The 27,711-nt window shown below is 42.4% G+C and overlaps 1 protein-coding gene across 14 annotated transcripts in view; it reads left to right on the top strand.

Annotated features, from left to right (window-relative positions):
• Window positions 1-27,711, top strand: part of STRBP (spermatid perinuclear RNA binding protein) — a 66,082-nt gene that overhangs the window by 3,575 nt on the left and 34,796 nt on the right. For all 14 annotated transcript variants that reach the window (XR_011089173.1, XR_011089172.1, XM_068657044.1 and 11 more), the window contains exons 2-4: window positions 19,291-19,463; window positions 22,196-22,410; window positions 26,386-26,551. Coding sequence is in view for 12 of the 14 variants with exons in the window: in XM_068657044.1 (XP_068513145.1) it covers window positions 19,461-19,463; window positions 22,196-22,410; window positions 26,386-26,551 (384 nt within the window). In the remaining 2 variants the exon portion in view is untranslated. The remainder of the gene's footprint in view (window positions 1-19,290; window positions 19,464-22,195; window positions 22,411-26,385; window positions 26,552-27,711) is intronic.

The following is a 27,711-nucleotide window of genomic DNA, read 5'->3' as shown; positions in this document are numbered from 1 at the left end:
CGAACAGGGCAGCTGGCAGCTGTTGGTGGGTTAGGGTTTAAGATAAATGTAGCCATGCCAGCAGAGGACTGGAGCACCGCATTTTGATTTCTGTAACTTATTTTGTATCGAGGTCAGGGAGAGGAGGCTTTTCTGTTCTGACAACATATGCATGAGGAGCACTTGGCTGAGGCAGTGTCCTGGATTTGCTGTAAACTGAGCAATATTGGCAAGTGAAGGTGATTTTACTGCTGTATACGCCGCAGCCATGAAATTAAAGGGAAAAATCCTGCTTAAAGCAACGTGAAAATTATAGTTACAGATTTAAATGGCAGAAAAATGCAAATCTCAAACGTTTCTACAGGAATCATAGTTTTACTGCGTATGTTGTATTTGCAGTGTGCACTTGGCAAATAGAAACTTAGCACTTGATATTTAAGGAAAGAGAAGCCTGTGCTGTCCTACCTGAAAATATTTGCTTCTATTTTTATTAAAAGCAATGATTAATACAAACTACAAGACAAGAGACAGTATTTCTTCAGTTGTCCTTTTGCATTTCTTGGCAGTTGTATAGTTTTTCCTTCTTATGTGCGAGTCTTTCACAGCGCAATGATGACAGAAGACATAGATAGTGGCGCATGCACTGTGTCAACTCACAGACAGTGTTTCTATTTAGCTTTTTCAAAAAACTTTAAATTGATGTCCCTTTAAGAAAAGGCATGCATAAGAGTTGTTGCGAATGATATGAGTTAGGCTTCTCGCACTTTGTATTTTTGGACTTTATTTTGTAGCTATATTACCTTATGTTTCTAGTCTTTTAATGTTAAATATCACGGAATGAAGGAGGATTTGGACCTCGCTCCGTGTTGGTCTGTTGCCTTGTACTCATACTTCGGCTTTGCAAGGCATATACTGACCTTTCCGTTAATTTCCTATGCACTATAGGAATGTAGACAAGGTGCTGGGTATAGGAGAAATGTTACAAAAAATTCAGAGTATGTGGTTTGTTCTGCTGCTACTGAAAGGTATGTAAAGCATGGTACTGGGCTGCTCCCTCCCTCCTGCTCTGCCAGCTAAAAGCAAGAATTGAGCCTAATCCTACGCGTGGATTTTCCATGCAGCCGAGCGAGGCTGCTTTGTTACTGGGCCATCTGCACATTTGCTGATTGGTTTCTCAAGTGGTAAAGACCATGGATTATTAAAACCCATGCCCTCATTGTTTTACTTAATTGATTTTTTCCATAGCTAAGCAAAATTTTTCTCTTTCGTAGTAAAATGTGTTCTCAATGTGCTAGCAAACTACAGGTGCCTACACAAGGAATAATCTTAGGAAATCCAGTTGCTGCCTCAGTTTAGCAGATCTCTCAGAGTGGGGAAACTTAAGTGATCCTGCTGCACGGGTTGAATTAAAGCAGTGCTCTTATGTTGTGGCTTGGCATACTGCTTAAGAGCCTCAAGATGCTACTTGTGATTGACATAACAAAATGTAAATTATATGCTGTTTTACTAGGCTCTAATTTATCTGTCGTAAGGTTTGTGTACCAATAGTACTAAGCTCTTTTTACAGCAATGCTTCTCTTCCATTTAATATCTGCATAGGGGAATTGAATTACTCTTAATTGTATGCTTAAAAATAAAATAAAATTGGGGCATGTCTGGCTATCACAGTAAATTAAATTTTGCTGCTTCACATTCTTATTGTGCATTTACTTTAAATTGACTTTATTGAAAAATTAAATGCTTGAATAGCTGATTGGGAGCAACACTCTCACTAGTGGGTGGTCAAGAGATGTCAAAGAACCTCGAGAAATCTTAGAAAACAATATCCATTAAGGTTTTAGACCTTGAATTTCCCGATGTAGTTAGTGGTGTGAGAGGCGAAGCAGTGACCGAAGCTGAGCACTCAATGAGCTCAGTGGTGAGGAGCTGCCACCGCCTCTCAGGCATTCGTGTCCCATAGCAGGAGCAGAGAAGCACAAGTTGGTTTGGGAGGCCTTTACTTCTCTCCTTCCTCTGATTCCTGGGAGGGGAGACACTTTCACTAAAGGTATTTCTTGTTTGACTTGTAACACAGCAAAGCAGAGCATTAGCACAGTGTTTTAAGTGCTGGGCCCGGAGGTGTTTTTAGTGTTCTCTGAGCCACAGGTATGTTGTTACATGGGGAAATGTTTCTCCCAAGCTATTGCATTAATTCAGATGATTATAACCTTAACCAGAGTCTTCCCCTAATCATAGCTCTCAGCTGGCAGTGTCTGTCTTCCTGGAAAAGCACAAATGGGCTCCAGGTGAGCGTGAAGCGCAGACACTGGTGCTGTGCAGAGCTGGTTTGGGAACAAGGGCTGCCTGTTTCTACAAATGAGCCTTGGCAAAGCAGTCACACACTTGAGGCTTGGGAGCAGGATTTTCATGGGCACACAACACTGCTGATCTTGTCTAGTGAGATTTCACTGCAGAAGGGTTTATCCTAGTGGCAACAACACTCTGAAACTGAAATACATATATATATTTAGGGGGAGGATCTTTAGCTGTGGATTTTGTAAAGTCACAGAGTTAACCTTTGAGGAGGCATGAAAAATTTTGCTATTTGTCGCAGGGCATTGGCTTCTGTTATGAGGTAGCAGCCCAAACTTTGTTACCTGTCTACCTATTTAACCTGTCCCATAAACGTGCTGTCTCTTGAATGTTCCCATCTTTGTTCTTTTAAAAGCATACACAAAATTGAGCAAGAAAAGAAGCCAGCATGCTGCATCCCACTGAATTTAGTTGCTGTTGTTGAAATGGGTGAAGCTTTTAAAACTGCTGGCTAGTATGTGCAGGACTAAAGAAGGCATTTAATTTGAACAGCTGCTCTTCTTACAGCCTGCTTAGCAAAACCCTGAATGGTGGTACTAAATGCATCACCTGGACATTGGATGGAAGTCTACAGTAAAGGTTGCACAAGTCCATTTCAAAAAAAAAAAAAAAAAAAGATTATAGCTTGTACTAGACAGAAAAAAAGCATTTGATTTCTCTGTGGTAGGAGATTCAGCTGTCCAGAGCGCTGCTGGGCCTGTGTGTCTGTTATAGCATGTAGCATGGTGATAAAGGGTCCCACCAGGCAACCTTATGAGATAAGATGAATAGAATTGGGTTGTGGATGTTTTTCTTAACCCTAGAAACAAATAATGTGTAATCAGTTGATGTGAAAGTGCTGACTAATGTGTGTTAACATTTAATCAATTTGGAGCTGAGTTTAAGGGCCAGCTGTTTATGTTGCTGATGACCCGGTCCTAGGCCTGGCCTGGAGCTGGGCAGAGGGCAGTGCGCTGTGGAGCAGCTATTTAATGTCCTAAAGCTTCATGATCTCTTGATTTGATGTCTGGATAATTGCACTTAACAAATACATTAGGGCTTCTTTGGTTACCCAGTCATGCTGTCCCAGTATTTAATCGTATAGAGACATAATTTGTTGCTTCAAAGTGGTCAGCTATGCCACTTGGATGACCTTAAGGATGGGTGGCTGCATCGCTGTAGAAGTGCCACTTGTTATGTATGGAACAGGGGCTGTTGTGTTGGGCGCATCACGCTCAAGCCCAGGAGAACTGCGAGTGTTCTTTCTCCAACTGGACATTGATAAAAAGCTCAGTGAATAAACTCTTCAGAACCAGGCACAGAGCAGCACTGATCTGGTGAAGAAGTCTGGTGATTAAACTGAAAGTATTGATTATGGGAGCATTTGGCTCATTTTCAGGTTCTGCTGTGGATTTACCACATGATTTCATTTCTTCATGTCTCAGGTTCCCCTTTAAAGACCTGAAATGTTTCCCTCTGTCACAAAAACTGTTAGTTTGAAACCACTAATATATGTACTTGGGTAAATATGGTGACAAGTGTTCTAGAAAAGCCAGAAAGAAAGGCAAACACTGGGAAAAGGGGGGTTGGAGACAAGGCTGATAACTTCTCCGCTTCTGGTGGGTGAGGGTGAAATTGGCGGCTGCCAAAAATATGAGCTCAGACAAGTCGCTTGTTCTGCTCGGAGCCCACATCTGCACACACCTCCCCATCTCCACAGATGGCCAGGAGGCTGAAAAGAGAACACAGTTGTCTAAATTTGTGTAAGAGAAAGGAATCATGACTCCCACCTTGAAGGCGAATAAGAACCTCTTGCAACTGTGGTATTTCTGACAATTTTAAGTTTGGTTGAATTTTCAGTCTTAGCAAATTACGTGAAACCTGACGCTGTTGTAACTTCCAAATACATAATTTTTACACTGTGTTGTGTTAAAAGATGGTTGGCTGCAACTGGACTCCATTCCTGTCAAAACTCTCCTGCTAAGGAACCAGTTGGATTCAGAGCACTTCTTTGCATGCTTGTGCTGTAACAACTTATCAATATGATAATTTTCCTTCTGAGATTTCACAGTGCTACACGTTTTAGAAAAAACAAGTGTCACCATCTAAATAGTGATGGTACTGTTTGAAACAATCATCAGAAAAGGCACAAAAATAGAAATAAACTATTTTCTTCCTTACGTTTCTTTTCTTCTAACAGTATTGTGGGAATGAGATTGTAATATTTAGTAGGTTGGCTGTTTCCCTACCATCTGCTTTATCTTTTGGGGGAATCTAGTCATTTTTCTCTGTTAGCCCATGGGATATAGGATGTGGCTTATTCCAAGTAGATGGGAGTCATTATTATATAAGTAGTGAGCTCTTGACCAAAAGTCTGTTTTTGTGGACGTGGCCTTGTGTAATAGACCAATAACAAGAGTACTTTACCAAGTGTGTCTTTGGCAGGTCTCTGATTAACTTTGCAGATAGTGATTGAGAACTGAATGCTTCTGAAGCTTGACATATATTGTTTCTCCTCAGCCAGAACACTGAAGAACCTGAAACTGGAGACTTCCTGACTCTTTCAAAAACAAATGAGCAAAACTGTGTTGTTTAATTTCTTGCTATGGGTCGGGAGCCTGAGCTTCGTGCCAAGTTTCAGTAAGAAACAAAATAGGACTGCAGAGTTGAGGGGAGAAAAAAACTTCTCACCAGGAGGGTTTGAACAGGACTGCTGATAAAGCCACAACTTTGAGAAACTTTGACTTTAATAAATAAATTCTTAAAAGGGAGATGAGATATGGCCTGCCTTAAACATCGTTGGGTGAACTACAGTTCTTAGCTGAACAACTTCCCAAGTGCGTAAGTGCAGTGTTTCAGGCTACTTAATAGAGATTCCACATTAGTGTTGGAATAACTGCATGTTACAAATGAATCTGCTTTTTCTGTGTAGTTGAAAAATAACATACCTCTGTTTTGGTTTCCGTTGAGATGTTTCCAAGTGTGCTTTTAGTAAAGCAACATAAGCATAGTGTCATTGTCATAACAGCATTCCACCCCTGGTGAGAAGTTGCAGCAGCACTGTAGGAAGGTGCCATCGGTCTTTTCCTTACAGGATGTCAGTCATTCTTGCAGCACCATGTCTGCAAAACTTTCTGTGAAGGCTCTGACAAGTTCCATGAAATTTTGGAGGAAGCAAGCGTTCTGAAAGAACGTTAAGGTAAAAGAGAAACAGGCAAGCAGAGAGTTGAATTAAGCTGATTTGGATCAGTGATTTGCCTGTAGGTAGGTAGAGTCCAGATGAAGCTGCCAGAAGTTCCTTCAGTAGTTTGAGTATCCGTTTGCTCCTGATGCTTGTACAGTTACTGCAGTGTTTGAGTATCACGCTGGTGCTTCTGCAGTTGCTGAAGTTGGCTCAGCCTGCCTCCTTGCAGTTCTTCCTTGGAGGAGCTGCTTGTGGAGAGCTCATCTGGGCTTGGGACGGACTCAATGGTACGCTTACTGTTTGCTTTCACACGGAGATCTGTTATCTTTATTTTAATGTGACCCCTTTGGCTGGGTTCTTTTCTTTTGCTTGTAAATGTTTGATCTGCACGTGGAACTTGCCATACTCTTGTGCCAGAAAAATAAAAACTGGCTTTCTGTTTGCACTGGGCACTACTGATTTGCAGGAGTCAACTGATTTCACTGCCAGCTTTAGCAGGTGTGCCGTGCCTGAATGGGGGCTCTTCACCCCCTTCGTGCAGTACAGTAGCAAGTCTCATGCTCGGTACAGAGAAGATTCAGTTTTGGCTGAGAGCTGAGGAGTACAGGGATTTGCTGTACTTTTCCTCTCTTTTCTTTTTCTTGTTCTGTTTCTATTTGTGCTCCTCTTGTGTTCACAAAGTTTGGAATGTTTCCTGAAAGGACTTTGTGTGTTAGCGTTTATATTGGTAGATTGGTTAATAACTGGATAATGTGCATGCACAAAATACAGCCTTAAGTCTCCTTCATACTTCAAAACGTTGGAACAGATCAGAAAACTGTCATCCTCGATGCTGTAAGAGGATCGTGGCTGTTCAGCACTGCAGCACAAGAACAGCTTGCAGGTATTCAGCACAAGAGCGATGGAACGGTGGCTGCGGAGCCTCGTGCGGGGGGAGGAGAAGAGCAGGGAGCTCTGGCTGCGCTCGCTGTGCTGCTCACGGGAGGGAGAGAAAATTGCCCAGAGAACCACATGTGCAGAGTGCGTGGAGCCCGAGGGAAGCGGTAACTGTTGGCTGTGTTTGCTTTCCTTTTGTTTGTTTCTTAGGCACCTAAGAGATGTTTTTAGAAGGAGGGTAGAGTCACATAACAAACAGCGATGGAAAGTGGCGCTCTGGCAGAGCTGGGCTTCGTGTAGGGATCGTGATATCGAAGGGATGCTGTTTGAGGTGTGTGATGTGGGCACAGGAGGGGGAAGCGAAGTGTTGACATCTGCTCTCCTGGTCATCCTGGAGTTTCGGCTTTCTTTAGTTTGTAAGAGAGGTGCTGTCAGGCTGATGGGGTTGGGGCCACATAGAGGGCCAGCTGGTGTCTAGTGTGAAGGCTGCTTTTGTTGTTCTGAGGGGAGTGAGCTCCCCTATCCTCCGTAGCCTGTGCCACGTAGAGCTTCAGAAATGCCGCGTGGCAAAGCCAACCAGCTGATTCCCTTGCAGTGCTCTCCGCAGTAACCACAGGCTACTGCAGGCTAGGATCTGCGCTGGCCTTTTGGTCTTTTCTTGTGTGTGGCTCTAATTCATCGCGTCCCTGTGCTGGGGCTGCTGGCAGGCTGCAATGTGCTGCGACTGGGTGGTTTGCACGTGGCAAAGGACAAATGCTGCGAGGACTCAGAAGTCTTTGAGGGCTAAATTGGTGTGTTGGTGACTTGGCTAATAGGAGAAATTAGTTGTTTTTTTACGTGCGTTGTCTGTAGACATCTACATATACTTGCATGTCTTTGGTTTCCTTTTTTGTTGTTTTAAAGCAAAATCGTGGTGACAGTGTAAAACCTGATGTTTGCCAGGTGACAGAAAGAGGCATGTCCCAACAAAAGCAGCAGTTGCTTCTTTTCCTCCTTTTCCCAGCAGTGGTGCTAGGAGAGGAATTTGGAGAGCCTTTAAGGTGCCAATAGCACACAACTTTTTAAAAGTTCAGCCTTTTGTCTCTGGCAGAGTCAGTAACAGCCATGAGATGTGAACATAACGTGCTGCTGGGTTCTTACTGCTGCCTTTGAAGTTATTCCTGGGAGGCTTGTGCAGTGAAGCCCTCAACGTGTGTCCATGCTTGCAAGAAGCAGCATTTGTAAGATTTAATCTCAACATTTATGAGCTAAATGCCCCAGAACTGGGGGCAGGGTTCCTCCTGCCCAGCCTGTTATAAGAGGAAATCTTCTGAGCTCAAAATCTGGGGGAAAACGGGACACCGGTCCTTGAATGACAAAGATTTTTTCTGTGGTTTGTGTCTCATGTCAATACTGACTTGGATTCAAATTTTTGAGTGTGCCTGAAATTAATTTCCTTCAAAACCAAAACACTGTGCTGGAACTTGGTGTCCAGAGCGCGGTGCGTGATGCTGAGGAAGGGGTTGCTGGATGGAATGGGGCTGCAGAGCTTCCCCTCACCTTGCTGAACGGCTCAGGGCCCTTGCTGGTGTCCTGAGATGTCCTCATTTTGCTGGCTTCTGTTCTTCCCGAGAACAGACTGTGTGCCTCTTGCTGCCTAACAAAAGAGGGACTCCATTGTCCTCTTCTGAAAAAGACGGGGGGGGGTCACTGAGTCTGTGTCAGTCTGACTTCCCAAAGAGTGGAGTGCTCAAAAAATCTGATGTCTGAAAATAGGACACATTCTGAATTCAGTTCCTGAGATTAATCACCCCATATTCAGATACTGAATTGCTAATTTGGATGCCATGAATCTGCAGGTAATTGTTGTCAAGCATTTAGCTGGGACTCTTTGCCAAGCTGGCCTGCAAAGGATGGCTCCGCTCCTGCGAGCGAGGGCAGCCAGCAGCGCAGCGTCTGTGCAAATTGAACTAAAGAAGGCTGAGTAAGGGGTGGAAAGCTGGTGGGGTGGGGGCTGTGGCACACTCCAGGGCTTAGTGTGTATGGTAAGTGAAAAACTAATTTATTTTCCAAGTCCTGCCATAGATTTACAATGACATTGGGAAATGTCAGTTGAGTCTTTGGAGATGGGGTCTCTTCTAAATGCAAACAGCATCAAACATGTACCTGTTACCAGGGCTGGGGAAGTAATGGCTAGGAAGTGCTGTGAAATTCTTGCGTGCACAGCTACGTTCGGGGAGCGTTTTGCTCTCTAACGAAAAAGCACATCGGAGCTTCCTACTGCAATCAAAATGGAAGAGCTTATTATGCTTCAGTCCCCGCTGCTAGGTTAAGCCGAAGATTGCTGTTTCCCACAGGTCAGCGGTGGAGCACTGGGTAGTACTGTCTGTTTACCAGTAGATGGAGAAGTAATGACCCATATTTCTTTAGTTTGTAACCTCCAAGCTGTTTCATTCAATTTATTGTTCATGGTGCTGCAAAAAAAAATCTCTTGAATGGCAGCAGAGTGCTAGAGACTCGCAGGGGCTGCAGGGAACTTGCAGGGACTGCCGGTCACTTCCACAGAGCAGCCTGGTGACACATGCCTGCTTTGGTCCGTGTCTGCTCATCAGATTTAAGAATGAGGCCAGAGTCTAGAAGTGTGACATATTTGCCCCGTGGTACATGGAAAAAAATTACCCCAAGCACTCGAAATGAACCTAGTTATATAAGTAGTCCTATTGAGCAACAGTGCTTGGAGTGCCATGGAGCTGCCTTTGACTCCTCTATTAGCTTTAATTTTCATGGTGTTTTTCCAATAAGAAAAAACACTAAAGTTTTGTTCTCAGCACAGGGATAAATGGAATGTCTCTGTCACTTGTCTGAAACCATGTGTTGAAAGGCATGATTTTTTCCTAACAGTTTTGCAGAGTAATAGAACAGAATATGATTTGGATTACAGCAGACACATGCTGGGTCAGTTTAAAGTCTGCCAACTTCTAATTTGCAATTTCTAGAAAATTTAGAGCAGAAACATCTGAGTGCCTGCAGAAATCATCATTCTAAATTTAACTTGCAGATTTTGTCTTGGTAAAGCAGGAAACTGTCTGGTAACATTTGTCCACTGAATTCCAGGGAGTAACCTTTCTTTTCTTGTGCTGAGAGGTCTACGTAGGTAGAAGCAGTTATATTGAGAACATTAGGATATAATTTTTTATTTTTTTTTTTACTACCAGAAGTACAGTTCTAGACTGTAAAAACTAAGGAGATTCTTTGTGCTCTGAAGATTAAAGTTCAGTGTTCGTGTCCCTCTGGTTCTTTTTCCCTTTGCCGTGGTATCCTGTAATAATGATGGTGTAGTGACACAGCACAGACACAGATGGCTAAGCAGGTAAGCAAAACATTAGGACTGTAATACAGCTCTGTCATAACGTCTGACTGATGGCTGAAAGGTTTTGTATCCTATTGCCCAGCTTAGGAGAAATTCCATTGATTTATAAAGTAGCTGTTTTTCTATTCAGGTTTTGATGTTGCCCTGTGCATTTGATCTGTGCACTCCTACTCTGACGTGTTGTGGCTTCCCAAGTACACCTTCTTTGAAAAAAATAAAATTAAAAAACCAAAACACCTTCACTGTTGCTTTTGGGAACAGCAGGTTCCCTGTTATCAGGGGAAGCTGATGTAGCTAGACACAAAATAGTTAATGACCCAAAATAAACAAACTTAGATTGTTTTTCTCCAGTCTTTCCCTCGATAACAATTTCAAGTGTTACTTCTAGCAGCTATAGTGTACAGAGGGGGCTTTGGGGAGAAAGTGAGATTTTTGTTGTTGTTGTAAATTGATCTTCCTGTAAAGCTGAGAGCATTTTGAGTGCTGCTATCGATTACACACTCTATTTGCTTCCCTCAGAGAAGAATGGGCATGCACCCTGTTTTACATTGCAGTTGCTGTCACGCACTTCTGTTTCCTAACCTGGATGTCATCTTCCTAACCTCCACAAACACCCCAAACGGCTCGGTCCTTTGGCTTGTGGCAAGCAAGTTGCCTCCAAGCCTCTGATGTTGGTCATAGCCTTATATTTTGATGTTCAGAGGTGTTGCTTAACATTGAGAGAGAGAGCAAAATAGGTTGGCAATTACAGGGCCTAAGGAAAACAGTGGGGAATGGTGAAGATGAGGGAGCCTTCTGGTAATGAACCAAGAACCAGGAGTGTGCCTGCTGCTCCGAGTGAAGCGGCACTGGAGATGACATTGTTACCTATGAAGAGAGATTAAAGGAATTCATGGCACCATGTTAAAAACTTAAGGGAAGCACCAAAGCTGGATCCATGTTCTTGTAACAACATCCTGGGGGTTGCTGGATTTGTGCTGATTGCTGAGGTCAGGCTGATCGTTCTTCTCTGCCATATAATGTGGATGTGACGTTGGTTTTTATTCTCATAATGGGTGTTGTTGATAGCTTTCATGCCTAAATAAACTAATTCAAATATTTCCGTAGGTTTATCGTGCCTTTGAATTAAATCCATTCAGAGGCTGAAAGGAGATGGCAGCCAGGGTACTCTGCAGCGCTTGGTCCTGCTCTCTGGGCAGCTCAGACTGTCTGCGGAGCTGCAGCATTGTGAGGGAGAGTTTCCAAAGAGGAGGCTTCTGTTTCCTAAGTGGCCTACAATGGTAGTCACAGTTTTTGTTTTAAACGCTTCTGTGGCATTACATACTGTGCCACTGAGCTTCGGGCTTCCCTGGAAATAATGATCTAAGACAAAGAAGAATACTGAGACAATGCACGGTAACAGAGGAACAGGCTGAAAATACCTGGACTGGAGCATTGTTTGGTCATCCAAGTGGCACTAGAATGTGGTCAAGTCTGATGGCAGATGTGGACTGGCAGAGACCACAAGAGCTCTTTGCACAATACTAGCAGAGACTAGCTAGCAGTCTTCTCTTCCAAATTCTTGTGAATCTTTTCTCTTTTTAAAAAAAAGTCACCGAGGCAGCAAGACTGACATACTAGAAAATGCATTTAAGTGGAGAGTCATGAATGTTTAAACTGGCTAATGTGCACCGTATCCAGCGTGAATTTGCAACATTGAAAATGCCAGCTTCCTCATGTGCTGCCACTGGGGACCTCAAGGAAGAAATTCTAGAGAAGCTGTTGGTTAAACTTTGCTATTAAGAGTTGCTGGGATTTAATCAGAACAGCATTTATTCTTAAAAACTTCTTAATCCTTTGAAATTAAAACTTTTTGTTAGCATTGGAAAAATACAGATCTCAATGCTGTCTAAAATACAGTATTTACTTTCTTATTTGTAAGACAGAATTACTAAATATGTATTATCTACAGCACAGACTTTTGTTGTAAAAAAGTTGTGTTACTTTTCTCCTTCATCTCGCAAATTGCTGAGTTATGTATTCGCTTGAGACCAGGAGCAGGGATCACCTACTACAGCAGATGTGTTCTGCTGCTGAATGGTTCTGCAAGCAGTTTTAACTGAATGCTCTTTATTGAAATAAGATCTTTTGAAAACTCTCAGATCTGGGCATCCTCTACAGTAAGAAACTTGTAATGAGCAGCATTGGTGCTTGAGAGTTTCTGTGGGTTTGGGGCAGGACCTGGCTTGAAGGAGAATGCCCCTAACTGACGCTTCCCCACAAAGCACGACCACAGCCTTACTGCTGCGCTGGGTGTTTGTCTGTTCGCAGTGCGCGCTGCAGCTGACCTGTACCTCAGCTCTTTGTGTCGTTGCTCTTGTTCAGCAAAATGTTTTGGATTGGATGCAGATGGAAAGCTGATGCAGGAGCTGTTGGAGAGTTCTTGCTGTCATACTAAAGGGAGAGGCAGATCGTGTATTGTAAGCAACCTGTATGTGTTGGTGAACTTGTGAACGTGCTGCTGTGGCTGTGCTGCTGTTGAACAGGGATTGGTGATGCAGACAAGACACGGGAAGCAGGACATGGTGCTTCAGAGTGTGCAAGGAGAAATTTTTCCATGGTTTTTCCATGGTCTAACCTACTGATGGAGGAACTATCGGGTAGCTCAAAGGAAAAAGGTCTGCATCTCTTACGTAGGAATGTCTGAAATGCTTTCTTCTACATTGGTGAGTGGTCACAAAACACCAACCTGTTGGAGAGCCCAGGAAGTCGCTAATGATACTTCATGGCAGTAAGCCTGTATGTTAAATGATACCTGCAGAGACTATCTTCTAGGAATTCAAATTGAATAGATATTTCCTGGGAGGGTTGTGTTGCCTTGTTGTGAGAGAAGCAACTATGTGAGATACCAGATACGTTTCATGTATAGCCTATTTGTGAGCTTGCGTGTGTTTCTTTTTAACGCCTTTAGAAATATTAACAGATAAGATCGTTAGTCATTTAGAATAAGCTATTTTATCCTATCTGATGTGCCTAGAATAAAAAAAAAAGTCTGCTCTGATTTTAGTTTGAAGCATAAGAGTGTTTTTGATTAAGTACAAATAGGGCTTTTCTGAATATGAAATTATACAGGAATAGACTCATTGCTGAGATCTAGTGTGTCACCGGAATGGCTGTCCTTGGGTGAGGTAAGAAGTTACTGCCTCATGCAATTTTCACTTGATGAGAAGTGCAAACCACCAAGCTGATCTAGTTCTGTTTGCCTGTCTCACTCCCCATTTCATTTCCCACACGGGGAAGGAATGCCGTGATTTCCAGCATGCAGGCTGCAGCACGTGCTGCTCCGTGTGTGTGCTGCTTCGGCCTCGCTGTCCTGCGGAGAACTCATTCTCCTGGGTTGAAGAGTGACCTCTTGGTCTTTTCCCCATCCCGGTTGTGTGTCAAATGCTGCTGGTTGGCAGGCTGCAGCGTAGGTCAACCCGCAGTCTTTGGGGTGTGAATCACAACAGGAAAGAAACTGGGGCACTGCAGCTTTTTGAGTTAAGCTGGAGGATGCTAGGGAAGGAGTGTCCCAGTTCTTCTTCTCCTCAATATTGTGGCTGCTTCCCGCTATGGTTCTGGAACAAAAAGCCTCAAAACTAAGGCTGTGGACAGAAATACGGGGATGGAAAGTGGCTAGGAGATGAAGGTCTGCAAAGGTGCTGGGATCTGAGCGCAGGGCAAGGCATGGGCAGTAAGAAGCCCAGCATGGCGCTAAGCTGCGCTTGTGTGCTTGAGGAGGTAGAGCTGCGATTCTGTTTTGGGGAACGTGATGTAACTTCGGGCATAGATCCAGAACTTCGCTTAAGCCAAATCTGTCTCTGGGAAAACTGACATTGCAGATGGTTTCATTTCAGTGTAATGTAATTCTTTTTATTAATTTAGTTAATTCTTCAACTGTAACTGAATGTAGTCTGTTCTATGGAATTCTCTGATTCTGAATGTCGATGTCAAATTCTGACTGCTTCACTAACAGGTGAGTACTTCAAAGTAGCTTCTGGTTTCCAGCACTCAGTTTAGCCAGAAGAGCAGGAATGCCTGCTGGAAGTCAGAAATCAGTTTAACATTTCAGACATGGAGAGTCTAGTAGTGGTTTCTGTCTAGTCTCAAGATGAATGCTTCACTATTAATTATTTATGTACCATCTAATTGCCATTTTTTTAAAGATGCTGCCAAGAAGTTCTCCTTTTAAGATATTTTAGTTTTTATTTATAGGACTCAATTTCACAGGCATTCTGTTTTGGATGTTTCTGACTGGTTGAGCCCTCAAACTATTTTTTCCTTTTGTTACATCATAATTTGATATCTGCAGTTATTCCTACTGATGTGCGTTCCTTTCTGAGGTTGCCTGGTGTGGTTCTCCAGAACACGATGTTTTCTTTCTTCCAAGGATTGTGCACTTGCTTACACTGTGCTTCCCTGTTCCTTTTTAGCCTTCCTGCTAGGGTAGTGATGTTTTCCCCTTAGACCAATCTTTTTATTTAACTTACCCACGAGCTAAAAATGTGAGTTACGCTCTGTACATTGCTGTTTCCTTTTACCTTAATCAATTAATCTAATGAACTAATTGATTGGTTTTAATTCTTAAACTTGGATTTCTTTACTGGAGTGACTTATTTTGGCTGGTGTTTTTTTTCCCTCTTTTTATTTTTTGCTCTACTACCTGGAGGAACCCGTGTGTTCACCTGTTTGCAGTTACACATACTTGTTTGCATCACTGCAACCAAAGGTCCCCAGGTTCCGTCCCCATCTCTGTCTTCCTCGGTGCAGACAAATGCTCTCTAGGATATCTTCCAGTAGCTTCCTCCCCAGTCTTGTCTGACTGCCGCTGTCCTTGCACTGTGAGCTCTAGTGCCGGGAGGTGGCTTGGGTGGTTCCTGCGTTCTGGTGTTATCACTGCACGTCTGTTTACCAAGTGTGTGCCTGCTTGGCTGCTCCTGAGAACCTGGAGCACAGGAGCCTTTTCTCAAACTGGCATGAGAACTGAGCAAGCAGGAGCAATGCTAGACTCTGTGTGTGTTGTGTGCAGTGTCCGGGTTTGCTGTGGGAAGTACCTTCCCAGCTCTTAGCTGGACTGTTGCTTTGTAATTATTTATTTGGCTGGAAAATTCCAGCCTTCTGAAGGCTAAACCAGATGCAGCTTTGCCAGGAATTGTGTTACTTGGAAAATAATAAAACTCGTATGGCTGTACAGTCTGCAGGTGAAGCTGGATGCTGAGCATGTTGGTAGAAGTGATCTGAGTCTTTTATTAGCTATGGTTCCTAGTGCTACCATTGCCTTCCTTCACAGGCTGCTTATGTGGTGGTGAGCGGCAAGGGTTTCTCTTCAGTGGAGACGAAAGCAATGCTGTACAGCGTGCAGGGTGTCAGGATCTAAAATAGCAAACATCTGCACAAGTAGAAGGCTGCTCATAGTCTGCAGATATTTATGCCCCACACTGCACTCAGTCCCTGTGAATTGTGGTTTTTATCTGTATCTCTTGGTTTGTTGATACTTCTAACATGAGGGAAAACTATTTTGCTATTTCTCTGTCTGTTATTTTGACACTAATCAACTTTGCAGATCTTGTTTTGTTTGGTGTCTGGGTACATCACAAAAAGAGTTGCTGAAAGAGTTCAATTACAATATCAGCATCTCTGCCAAATGTATTGAGCCGTTCTGAAAAGCGACTTGTCTTTTCTGACCCAGATACACAGTTTCCAACTGTGGGAGATGCTGCCAGAAAGGCTCTTGGCAGAAGGCCAGCAAAAAAATTTACTGCAGAAAAACACAGCATATTTTCGGCAGCACCATGTGCAGTGTGACGAAAACCTACCTGTCTGCCCAATGCGAAGCAGAAGTTAAAATCAACCTGCAACTTCAAGTTGCAAGCCTCTTATTCCTATTTGTAAAAGTAACAAAAAGATAGGTTGCACCTTTTCTCACCCACTCTGTGTAAATCCCAGTTCTGCTCCATTGCCTTGTGTGATGCTCCCCAGTCTGTGCTGGATGCTCACCCGTTTGTTGTGAGCACCCTGCGCTGTCCTTGCTGTGCTGCTGACACAAACGTGGAGCGATCTTGGGGTGGCATGGGCTGTAAGCTGTAGTTTCCAGGAGCAGCCATTGGTAAGGGGATAGGCTGGGGGGGGTGGTTTTGCTTCAGCTGGCTGCTACCTCGCTCAGGGCCTTCTAAATCTCCAGGCTTGGGATTTACCAGTCAGCTTTTACGGAGGGCAAGTACCTGCTTCTGCTTTTCACTTGCCTGCACTTGAAGGTAGGGGAGCAGGTTCGGTGCTCCTGGCTGTTTAAACACCTCCTTCCCGGGGTACAAGTGCCAGATGCAGGAATGTGCCCTATGCAAAGGCCTTGTCTGAAATTCTTTTCCTTGTTTGTCTTGTGCCAATGCATAAACTGCCTCTGTGCGGGATGGGTTGTTTAATGGAAACACTGAGAGACTGTCATGGTGTTTTAGTAACATTTCTAATGTGTCAGATCCCCAGTGGCGTAAAACCACCCTGCAGACTCTGCTCGGCTCCTCCAGATCAAGAGACAGCGAGTGTTTACTCTGTTTTGTGCTTTAGGTCAACATGATCTACAGGTAAAGTGACTGTCTTGAGTTCACCAAGGGCTCATTAGTGCTAGGAGCTTTGTCTAGAAGTTTTTTGCAGGTGTAGGTGGCAGCCCTTGCATCGGACAACCATATGTTACACTATTGTGTCGTTAGTCTGGGCCTCAGCTGCTGCTCCCTGAGGACGTGGGGACACGTATCCTGCTGTAACCTGCAAGTAAAATGGGGCTGTTGGATTTATGGGATTGCTGCTCGCTCCACATAATGCTTTCTGATGTGTTCAGTGCTGAGCCGTGTTCTGCTGCCTTGGTCCATATGGTTGGAGCAGATTTGATTTTTAGTTTTCCTTAATTTAATTCTGCGTGTTGTCAAACGTGCTTTGTTCTGTACATTGCGTCTGCGTTTTTGTAGTAAACTTCCTGTTTAGTCCTTTATTTAAAAAAAATCTCTGAAGTCTGGACCAAATTAGGCTTTCATTCCGTTGCGTGTTTCTGTGAAATATTCTTAGGATGTCAGTGACTTGCAGGTCATTAACGTGACTTTCATGTATGTCAGCTTCAACTCAGCTTTCGGGATTTTTTTTTTTTTTAGTTGAGTTGTTGTAATGACGGGGACTAGTGGAAAGTGAAGTCCCTTTTTATTTCAGCTGTGTATGCCCAGACCTCAGCCATTCACTGCTGAGAAAAAGGGTAGGTAGAATGGAAATCATAAATGTCTTCATGCAACTATTGCTCATCACTGAAACTTGAACCCCTCTTAAAGACAAGATGGCTATGGCCCATTTAAGGCAGAGTATTGGGATATAGTGGTGGTTTTGCTTTGTCTTTCTAGTAAAAGATTCACAGCTGTGAAACATTCCTTTTCAGCCTGTTTCAGATTTTCAAAGAACACTGAAAAGCTCTCAATACACACAGAATTGCACCCTGAGGTATGGCAGTTTTCAGAGCTCGTCAGAGAGCCTGTAGACTTGCCCTCTAGACAGCAGGCTGCTCAGTAACGTACTGAAGCACCAGAATTTGCTCAGCCAGCTATCCTTGTCCATCTGCTTTCAATACACTGCACAAGCTGATAAGCAACAGCTTGCAGTAGTCTTAGGAGGGAGTCCAGGCTGGGGTGTTGCTTGGAGTCTAGAGACGTCGTGCTGGGCATATGCTAAAGTCAGCAACACATTCCAGTGCCCTTCTCTCTGCCTGGAATTGCCAAGTTACAGTTACCAGAGAAGACGGCAAACTGAAAATGTGAAATGTAGGAGTCGCAGGGAAGAACGGGGTATGTGAAGGTGGTTCTCTCTTCAAACTAAATCCCACCTGATTCGAAATAGATGATCTGGAAACATGTCTGGTAAAAGTCTCTCTAGCTTGCCATCTGCTGACTCAAAAGAATATTATTTATTATTACTACTGCTTATAGAAGAGCTAAGCAAAAAGACCTCAGGGTCTGGTCAGTTCTGGAGATGGTGCAAAGCTAGTGAGTTTGGAAGTGCTTACGACTAGCTCATAGCCCAAATAGTGCCAAAGCAGTAATCCTGCCTTGTTTATGCTCCCGGCTGACCCTGCTTGGCTTTCAGGGTCTCTTAAGGTAGGAATCCGGTCCCATTAAAGAACATCTTCCTTGATTGCTTCTAGGAAGCGATTTGGTTGAGTATTAACATAACTTGGTAGGATATATAGCCTTTGTGAGAAGAAATTAGATCCTTCAGGGTTTTTATTAGCTTGCTTTTCCCAAGCATTTTTAGTATGAGTGCATTTAACTCTCTTGGGGTTTCTTCCCTGGCAGTCTTCAGCTGCTGAAGCAGACAGGCCTCGGCATAGTGTTCTTGTCTGGCTGCTTTTTTTTTAAACTCAAATTTACATCCTAAATCCTGTGGCATGAGATACAAATAAATAATTATAAGGCACTTACTATCAAAGCTATTGGTCCTGTAAACCCACTGCATTTCTTGATGGAGAAAATCGTAAAGAAGAATTTGTGGTTGCCTTTGCCCTTCCCTTGGAATGCTTAAGTCTCTATCAGATACAGTATTTTAATTATTTCCTGTTACACCTCTAAAGTTTAAACATCTACTCAACTTTCAAGTCATCTCACCTGTGTTGCTGCCAAACTTGCCTTTAATTTCTAACTAGAGAAGCAGGACTGACATAGGAGAAAAGTAAAATATTTGAGTGTGTTGAGTGTGTGTCTGCAGAAATTTACTGACAGGGCTTCCAGTTCCTTCAAGATGTTGCTGAAAAGCTGATGCAACAGTATGTGCAATGAAAGGAAAACAGTTTTCTGCAAGGACTTGCATGTTGTGCTGTGCAGTGAGCTTAGCCTTTCTTCTCTTGCACACCAACTGCTTGGTCATTCTCCCAGTCTAGTACAAGAGGGCTGCTCTTACAGGCTCTTTCAGCTGTTGTGTGCTGCAAAAAGACATACAAGGGCAGAAAAAGCAGTGCGAATTATTGCAGCTGAACGTTGTCAAAACTAGTATGCCTTCAGTTTGTTGTAATGCACTTAGTTTTTTTTAATAACAGCATACAGTTATTGCTACCTGGAGTCTTAGCTCATGTTGTACAGCAGCTGACGCACTCAGGATCAAAGGCTGCACTGGGAATTTCAGCTGATAATTACTTTTTGATAATTAAATATAGTGTAAAAATAGAAGGCTTTTCAAGTTGCTTTCATACAGAACATATTTGAGAGTTTGGATTTCCCGTCTTCCTCATATCAGAAACTGGGATTGCCAGTTGGCTGACAAACCGTGCTGAGGGGAGCTCTAACCGGCATGGGACAGTGGTTACATACGTGTGGGCACCTCACAGAAAGTTGCTTTCTCTAACATCTTGTATTGCTCTGAGATGAACTGTTCAGCGAGTCCTTCCCCACCATGAATCCAGCTTGCTTTATTCTGCGGTTCGATATCGTGTTCTGCACTGAGCACTTTTTGGCATTCCCATGTTGTTTCTTCTGGTTTCAAGTTATTTTTTCATGTGTGTTTGTGTTTTGTGTGTTGTGTTTTTTTCCAGGTGAATTACAGAAAGTGACTCTCGGAGCATCTTGGCTTTATGAACTCTTGAGCTGTCAAGGGACTGAGAGGCTTATGAAGAGGTTCTGTCAGGCAAAACAGCGCTTAGCAAAGACACCAAGGAGGAGGGAAAAGGAGAAAGGAAGAGAAAAGCTGAAACACTAACAAACCATGGTAGGTATCTGTCATCTTCATAGGGCTGCTTTAGTAATATTCTCTGCTGAGAATATTCTCTGCGTGGGGCCTGATAAAACAAGACTGAAGGGATATTCTGACCTTGCACTAAATGAGAGATGGTACTGCATGCTTTGAGCAAAGCAAATGAGGTTTGATATTTTGTCAGCCTTTTTAAACCAGAGAGTTGTCTTGTGAGCCTGCATTACATGAATTATTAAATATGAATGAAGGGGATGCTCATAAGGTTTTCTAATAAAACCAGCATTGGCAAGCTGTAGCAGACAGCACGAATGACCTTGAACTTGCAGACTGCGTAACTGAATGCTGCTCTTCCCCTTCCACCCTCCCTCACAAAAGCGAGTGTTGATTATTCATATTTGTGTGTGTGTGCATGAAAAGCTGATTGCAAGTAGTTCTGTGCACGCTTTGTTAATAGCGTAGATGAGATGTGTGTAAACAGTACACACCGAGTGTATCTGACTGGTTGAGGGGTCGTTTCCTGTCTGCCCAGTATTAGTTGCAAATTGGGATTGTCTGAGACAATGGATTGTGATCAAGGATCGCGATGATAAGGTTCTAAAGTCAAGTTCACAAAAGGGCAGCATTACTGCTGAGAGAAACAAAATGAGAGTAAATGCAATAAACTGTAAATACAGCTCTCTAACATTTGTGTAGCTGCTTGTGGATGATATCCAGGACGTGTGTTTATATTTAAAAGCAAAACAAACAAAAAACCAGCAATGTAGAAGACCTGAGACAGGATTTTACCTGTTACAGAGCACAGAGAGGATGAACTTGTGACACAGCAGAGTTGTCAATACATTGTGCTTTAAAAAGTCTTGTTTTGCTATTATTTTTGGCTTAAATTGTAATGAAGAATTGATCTTGCCAGTCCCTGTCTGTTAGAAAAGAACACAAATGTCTTCTAAACTGAGTTACTGATTTGACTGTTTTCCTGATGGATATTTCATGAGATAAGAGATTGTGTGTGTGTGTGAGAATTAGGAACTCCAGCTTGTCAGTTTTCACTGCTGAAGTGAAACGCAGCTACTTTGTGTACCAGGCTGCAGATAAGCCTCAGGAGGGGCCTTCTGGCAACATTTTGCAACCTGTGAAAGTGCTGGGGATGACACCAGACCACTGTCTGATGAGGTTTTACTATCTGAATTGTCTATTTGGGTAGGAGCGCAGAAGTTAGGGAGCAAATTGTGACATACACCTTTGAGGGACCTATGGATGTGATAAGCCAGGAAGCCTTGACCAATTCCTTAACAAGGATTCAACCCAGAGGCCTTTCAGATCTTTCACAGCCCCCAAGAGTATGTGCTGTTCCAGGGTATGTGCTGTTAAACTCATGAAGTGGAGGTAGAACTGAGGTAAAGCAGGTCCAGGTCCCTGTTTAGATCAGATAAGTCTCACTTGGATAAGTGTGTGGCAAACCATAACCTCCTGGCACAAGTCACCCCGTCAGTTACATTTACCTCTCTCAGCGCTGTCACTCAGGTATTGCAGTCTCACTGTAAACTCTTTAGTTAGCAGTCTAATCCCTTTCTATTCTTTCAAATTCTTAATAAACTATTTTTATGTCATTTCTTACCAGTTTCTCTCTGTCCTAATTTTCATTCATGCCTTTGTAAATCCCAGTGCAGTTTGCTAAGCCTCTCTCAGTACTAGGTGGTGCCTGTGACTTCATGTGCAGCAGCAACAAAACCATACGGGACTGGCTACTTCACTGCCTTCTAAAGGGGTTGCCATTGGCTCTAGCATAAACTGAGGAGAGGTACAGCTGCATTCGGCCTATCCAGAACGAGCAAAGTTGTATTTGGAGAGCATCAATGCCTTCTGTAAACAGGAGTGTTCTCCTTGTCTGCCCTCCTCTACATGAGTATTGCCCCATCTGCTTTCACCCTGGGCTACTTAAGTTCTGAATTTCCCTGCTTTGAAATGTGATTACCTTTTGGAATCAAGGCCCTAGTTTTTCTCTTTGCTTTGAGCTATCGAGCCACTGAAGCTTGAGACAAGTCAGCAAAGATCACTGAAGTTCAGGATCTTTTGAGTTCCTGCAAGTATTCCTGGGCAGGGTGTTTCTCCCAGTTCTGTTACTCAGCCTGCATCTCCAGGATAATTAAGATCTTGCTTTGAGCAAGATCAGGGCCTACGTCTGTTCTCACTGGCTTTGAAAACCTAATCTAAATTAACAAGCAAGTCTTCCCTAGGATGAGGAAAGTCAGAGACACTTGAAAGTGAAGGGACTTGCCGAGGACCCTGGATTGGCTGTTGCAAAGCTGGGAATGAAACTCAGGTTTTTCTGGTCCCCTGATACAGCACGTAGCCTTATACACAGCTTCTTCAAAGAGAAGGGGGACAGGCAGGAGAGGAGGGCACTTCTGAAGTACAATTCATTTCATCTTAAAGTGGGATAAACATGAACTGTGCTCCAGATGTCCATGTTGGAGTTGCCAACAAAGTGATTCTAGAAGAGTTGCTTGTAGGCATCAAATCTAGGTGCCATAAAACCTACCAAAGGCCTTATACGTTTTACCAGTTTAATGCTGATTCTGCATTAGTGTTTGGTCTCTCCCTCACTCTGATAATCTTCCAAGATTATAATCCATGATCATGAAAAAACACCTGCCTGCATCTGTCAGAGAGGATTCCCCTTCAGACGATGTCCTTCTGTTGATAACCCAATAACTTTTTCTTTTCCCTCCTTTCCCACTTTTTAACAGAGATCTATCCGATCTTTTGCTAATGATGACCGCCATGTTATGGTGAAACATTCAACCATTTATCCATCTCCAGAAGAACTTGAAGCTGTCCAGAACATGGTATCAACAGTAGAATGTGCCCTTAAACATGTCTCTGACTGGTTGGATGAAAAGAACAAGTCTGCAAAATGTGAGGGTGACGTGGAAGCAGAGGAAGCTGCAGAAAGCAATGCCAAGTGAGTGAGTTGAACCTCATAATGTGTTACTGTACGGCTTTGAATGGGTTCTTTTCCTCCTAAATAAGCGTTGTAGTGTTCCTTGATTCTGTTGCATACGAGTATTCATAGAAGGAAGTGGATATATTTGCACTTTTTGAGGCGGAGCACACAGGATGAGTGCAGGGAATAGTAATACGTCCAATGTAGGCAGCAATTGCTTTATATTTCATTATTTTAATGTGATACAGTAAGGTTGCATTTTAGCAGACAAACTTCTCAGCAATTATAAGTGAATATATGTCCCTGTAACACACAAATGCAAATCCACAGCTGTGTAGCTTAGGGACTCCTTCAGTTTAAGAAATAAAAGATTTTTTTTTTTGGTAAACTCTCATTGTTTATCCAGCAAACTAACTTTTCTAAGGATTCATTATCTACTGTTATGTAGTGCTCTCCTGAGTGAAACATCTGTCTGCAGTATTTCTGAGTCAACTCCCTGACCCGGTGCCCAGTTTTGTTGTTGTAGCATAACTCCAGTAGTTGAGGAAGAAGCTGAAACAAATGGCTTCTTATTTTAGGTTTCTTGATGTATGACTTCTTAACTTGGGTGCTTCCAGTTCTTCAACACTTCCTGGCTAATCCGTTATGTGCTCTGCAGCTCCTGTCAGTGTTCTCTCACGTCTGTGGATGAGGAAATGAAGCACTAGGTGGCTACCTGCACAAGCTGGAGAATTGGCCCACATGAACCCAATGAGGTTTAGAAAGTCCAAGTTGCAGGGTGCTGCACCTGGGCCGGGGCAGCCCCAGATATGGGGCTAAGATCACCTAGGTGATCTTTAAGGTCCCTTCCAACCCAAGGTGTTCTTTGGCTCTCTGATTCTGTGAGACTAACAGCAAAGTTGTCATGACTTGAAAAATCTGATTTCCAGTTCTCTTCCTGTTAGAGAATTCTTCTCCACTGAACTTAGTCTGGTTACATCTGTAACACAACCTGTCCCAAAGGTGTAGACAAGGGCTCTTCTGATCTCCTTTCCTATGGTGTGTGCAGTATTAAGAATGTCTGCTGCTACATGGGCTTTGCCCACTTATATTGTGTTCTCAAAGCTGATAAAATAAAGTGTATTCTCTATCCATTTGTATTAGTTATGTTTTCTGACACCTTTTACGGTAGTGAAAATTTTATTGAGGCCTTTTAAAAATATGTATTATTTACCAGGACACCAAAAATTAAGTTGTTCACATTCAGGGGCAGGAGGAGGTACAGCCTACACTAGCAGTGGGAAATGGAAATGCAGATGCTCTATGCTACGTGCTTCTGGAGTAGGATACGGTTCAGTGCTGATAATGGAGGAAGAGCTAACTGAATCGGGAAGACTGTGTCAGTTCACAAATTGAAAATACAGTTTACTGGCTTAAAGTGAAAGACACTGATCACTGCTGTATTTATCAGTTATTTCTAAATTCATACTGATGTATGTCTGAAAGTATAAGAGAAATGTTGCTTCCTGTTTTTTAACATTGGGGTTCCTACTTCTTGCCAGGCCTCTCAGATTTTCAGAGTAGCATTTGGGAAATGCAGTATAAAGCTGTGGTATACCTCACTACGTGAATGTACTTCAGTTTGGAAACAAGAAACGTGCTACTGCATTAATTCTAGAGGGGTGGAAGAAGCAGAAAGCGTCTATGACTTGCTATTTTGCTGTTCTGAACAGCATTGTGGATTCTACAGAAAATTCTTCAAGTAAAGTAGCATTTTTCCACAGGTTTCTTTCTTAATGTTCAGGCTTTTCTTTGATTACCTCTACTACAAAGTTATGGGTTTGGGAACTATTGAAAGAAAGTGCTTGCTCTGCATGAAGTTTAAATGGAGCACCACCTACTCAGGATACACTGATCTACATCAGAAATGGTCAGCAGCATGAAGACCATCATATGATAGCCTTGAAAAAGTAAATGTACAAACAGTCCCTCATTTTGATTCTGTGGCTTTCTGTTTCCCCTAATAAATATTTAACAGACACACTCATGAACACTGGCATTTTTGTGTTAGGCCGAGCTGTGTTATATCACTTTTTTGGTGTGAAATCTATTCAAATGGAAATAGCAAAACACTTAAATTCATGAATATTTTTACATAAATTAACGTATAAATTGGTTTAAGACAGAGGGATTGTATTGCCGCTGGAGAATAATTGCAGTAGACTGATAGGCTGCTTCTCCACAGACGGACAATTAGGTTCTGTCATCTTCTTGAGAAAGGTTCAGTGTCCTGCTGAAGGACTGTCTTTCTTTCCTTTCTTGCCATGCAGTGTACTGTATGTTTTGTGGGTGATTTCCTTGCATTACTGGCAGCGTACCTACATGTCTTCTAAAGGGGATAACATAGGCACAGGATGGATTCTTCAAAAAAAAAAAAAAAAAAAGTTAAAAAAAAAAAAAATTGAGTACCTGCATTAAATGCTTTTGAGATAACTGGATAGCCTTCTTGCTTTCACACCTGTGTGTGCAGGATGTTTTGTGCTTGAGCTCTGTTACAAATCTGGAGTAACTATCCATGTAGTATTAGATTTATAAAATAGCTTGTGAATTTATGCATTTGATTTGGGGCAGATTATTTTACTAATCTCTTTACAAGCTAAGAGGGGCTAAAATAGTATATTTCCCCACAATGTAAAACATCTTTATGGCAGTTACAAACTGTATCTAAAGGAATTCTAGGTTTTCACACTTACTTGCATCAAGGTACTGGTAAAGAAGCAGAGCGTGCTGGAAGTTGAGAGGCTGTTTTTTTAACAGTATTTGCTTGTTTGCTTCTGGCTGTTTCAAGAAGAGTGGAATTACCACTTGGTTTTCCAAGTCCCTTTTTTTCTACTCTGTTGGGTAAACATCCACTGCTGCATTTCCGTTTAAAATGCATAGGCAAAGTTAGTAAAATGATTTGATGAAGATACTTCTGAGTGAAGCTTAGGATTTCTCAGGATCTATTTGATGATCATTGATCACAATGGGATTGGTTGGTTTGTTTTTGTTTTTATCCAGTCTATCCTTTTGGACGATAAGAATGACAGGAGCGGGGTGCTGTCCTTCTGGCAGCAGTGGTTTGCCACTTTCACTGATTACATACTTTCTGTGGTTTTTATAACAGAAACGTGCCACTAGTTGGTGCCACAGTGTTTGAGATGCGTCATGTGGCAATACCTGGCTTTGAACTATCAAAGGTGCTTTTCTTGCATTTTTTTCCTTGCTGTTTTTATGCAAGTTTTGTGTTTTTTTTGTAGCCTAATAAATTGTTTTTTGTTGCATTTTTCTTCTTGATGCTCAGAACTAAAATGTTCTTATGTTGCTCTGAAAGTTGCTTGCTGTGATCTGCAAAAGTTCCCCTGAAAGTTAGTGGGGAGTAGAACCGAGTATTCAGGCATCTATTCCTGTAGGTTTCGGTGGTGAGACTTGTTGAAGAAATTGGGCCTGGAAGTCTTTCTAGAATTAGAAGCTTTCCTGAAACATCAGTTTGTACTATGTGCTAAAACTTCAGAAGTTGGTTTTACAATTTTTAAGATAAAAGTTTGAGTTTATGGATCGACTAAAAGAAGCATTGAAAAGGTATGTGGCCATGTTTGGAGTTGAAGCATTGCTAAAAGACAACTCAGATCACTTCTGCTAACAGGAAAACTTTGTCGGTTTAATTATTGTACTCTTGGTAGATATGCAGATAGTTAATTTTGGTGTTTTATTTTGTGTGTGTGCTTTGTGTCTTAAGCTAGGCAACTTCTGCATTCATGTGAATTGCAAATCAGTGTTTCAGTTTTGTCCTTTTTTTCCATTGGAGCTACTTGGATAAAAGCACTCTATGTTTTTCATTTTCTGATCAGTGGTATGCCACTTTAGCACTGTAATCAGACCAATCCATTTGTCTCTTCACTGTGATAGCATAATGCAAGTATTTTGAACATGTGAAAATACCATTTTAATTACTCAGAATTATTTCGTTTCCAGGGATCAAAGTGGTCGGACCTTGTGTGGTGTTATGAGAATTGGCTTGGTTGCAAAGGGCTTGCTGATAAAAGATGATATGGATTTGGAGCTGGTTCTCATGTGCAAAGAAAAACCTACAAAGACGTTGTTATGTATAGTCAAAGACAATCTCCCAGTTCAAATTCAGGTGAGTTAATTTAGGGTAGTCCTGTAATAATGACTGACAGCAGTGCAAGGTGTATTTGGGTAAAGGCTGGAACTTCTTCCAGCAAAAGAGGCAAATGACAGAGATTAAAGAATACACTTTGAATCTAGGACATCTAAGGAATGTAACATCTTTAATGGGGTGTTATGAAGTAGCTATTTACAAAACTTAACATCTTACTCCTGATGCTGCCTAATCCCAATTTGTGATGTCAGTTTTCCTGTGCTGGCAGCTAACCTTTCTATTTGGTAACTAACCAAGCTGATTTTTGTTCTCTGCTCCAATCCACTAACGTGAGCTAAATTGCAGTCCCAGAAATCCTCCCTGCTCAAGCATGTGAGTTGGTCTACGTTGTTGTTCCCTGTCCCCCTGCCTGAACTAAGTTCTACATTGCAGCAGCTTTGCTTTGCTTTGCTTAGGCTTTTCCAAAATAAGTGCCTCTCCACTTCTGAAGTGAGAACAAGACAATTTAGGTGATCACTCATTTTAGCTTATGTTACTCATGAGCTCATAATTCTTTTTTATCTACAGCTATTTCATTCTGAAGTTGGCATTCAATAGGCATCACTTAAAGCTAATGTTGGTCTCTGTAAAGCAGCCAGGGTTAATACCTTTTTGACAGAGTTCTGAGCTTGAGTCCAGCTTCCAGATTGAGACGTGCCCTGTTCATGAGACACCGTGCCCCAAAATACTCCAGTGCAGGTGCCTCTCTCCAAACCAGGTCCAAAGGGGATTGGTTTCTCTCCTGATCTGTTTTTCTGCCTTGTGTTTATTTTTACATAGACAATGTGATCTGCCATTTTTGACAGTTGTTTGTTTTCACTGTTCATTTGTTCACACAAAGGGCTTGTTTTAATGAGGTAATACCATGCCTGCAGATGTAGCCCTATCCATAGCTGAAAATGATAGGAGTATATTGAATGGTAGAGAGTAAACTTCACTGTTTATATTTAGGTGTGAGTTGAGAAGGGTTGAAAATAAGAAAAGTTGACATATGCTTGTTTTTTTTTAATAAAAAAAAAAAAAAAAAGCAAGAACAGCAGAACAGCCATAACTATAAGACATACAGACTGCAATAAACTCTGGGGACAGCAGGTAAGGTCTTATGGGGAAGCAACCTGACGGAAAGGATTACAGAACAG

This window comes from Anas acuta, chromosome 20, assembly GCF_963932015.1.
Source record: "Anas acuta chromosome 20, bAnaAcu1.1, whole genome shotgun sequence".
In the NCBI taxonomy this organism is placed as follows: Eukaryota; Metazoa; Chordata; class Aves; order Anseriformes; family Anatidae; genus Anas; species Anas acuta.
The sequence above is the reverse complement of the archived record's forward strand: the minus strand, read 5'-3'. Positions and strand labels throughout refer to the sequence as shown.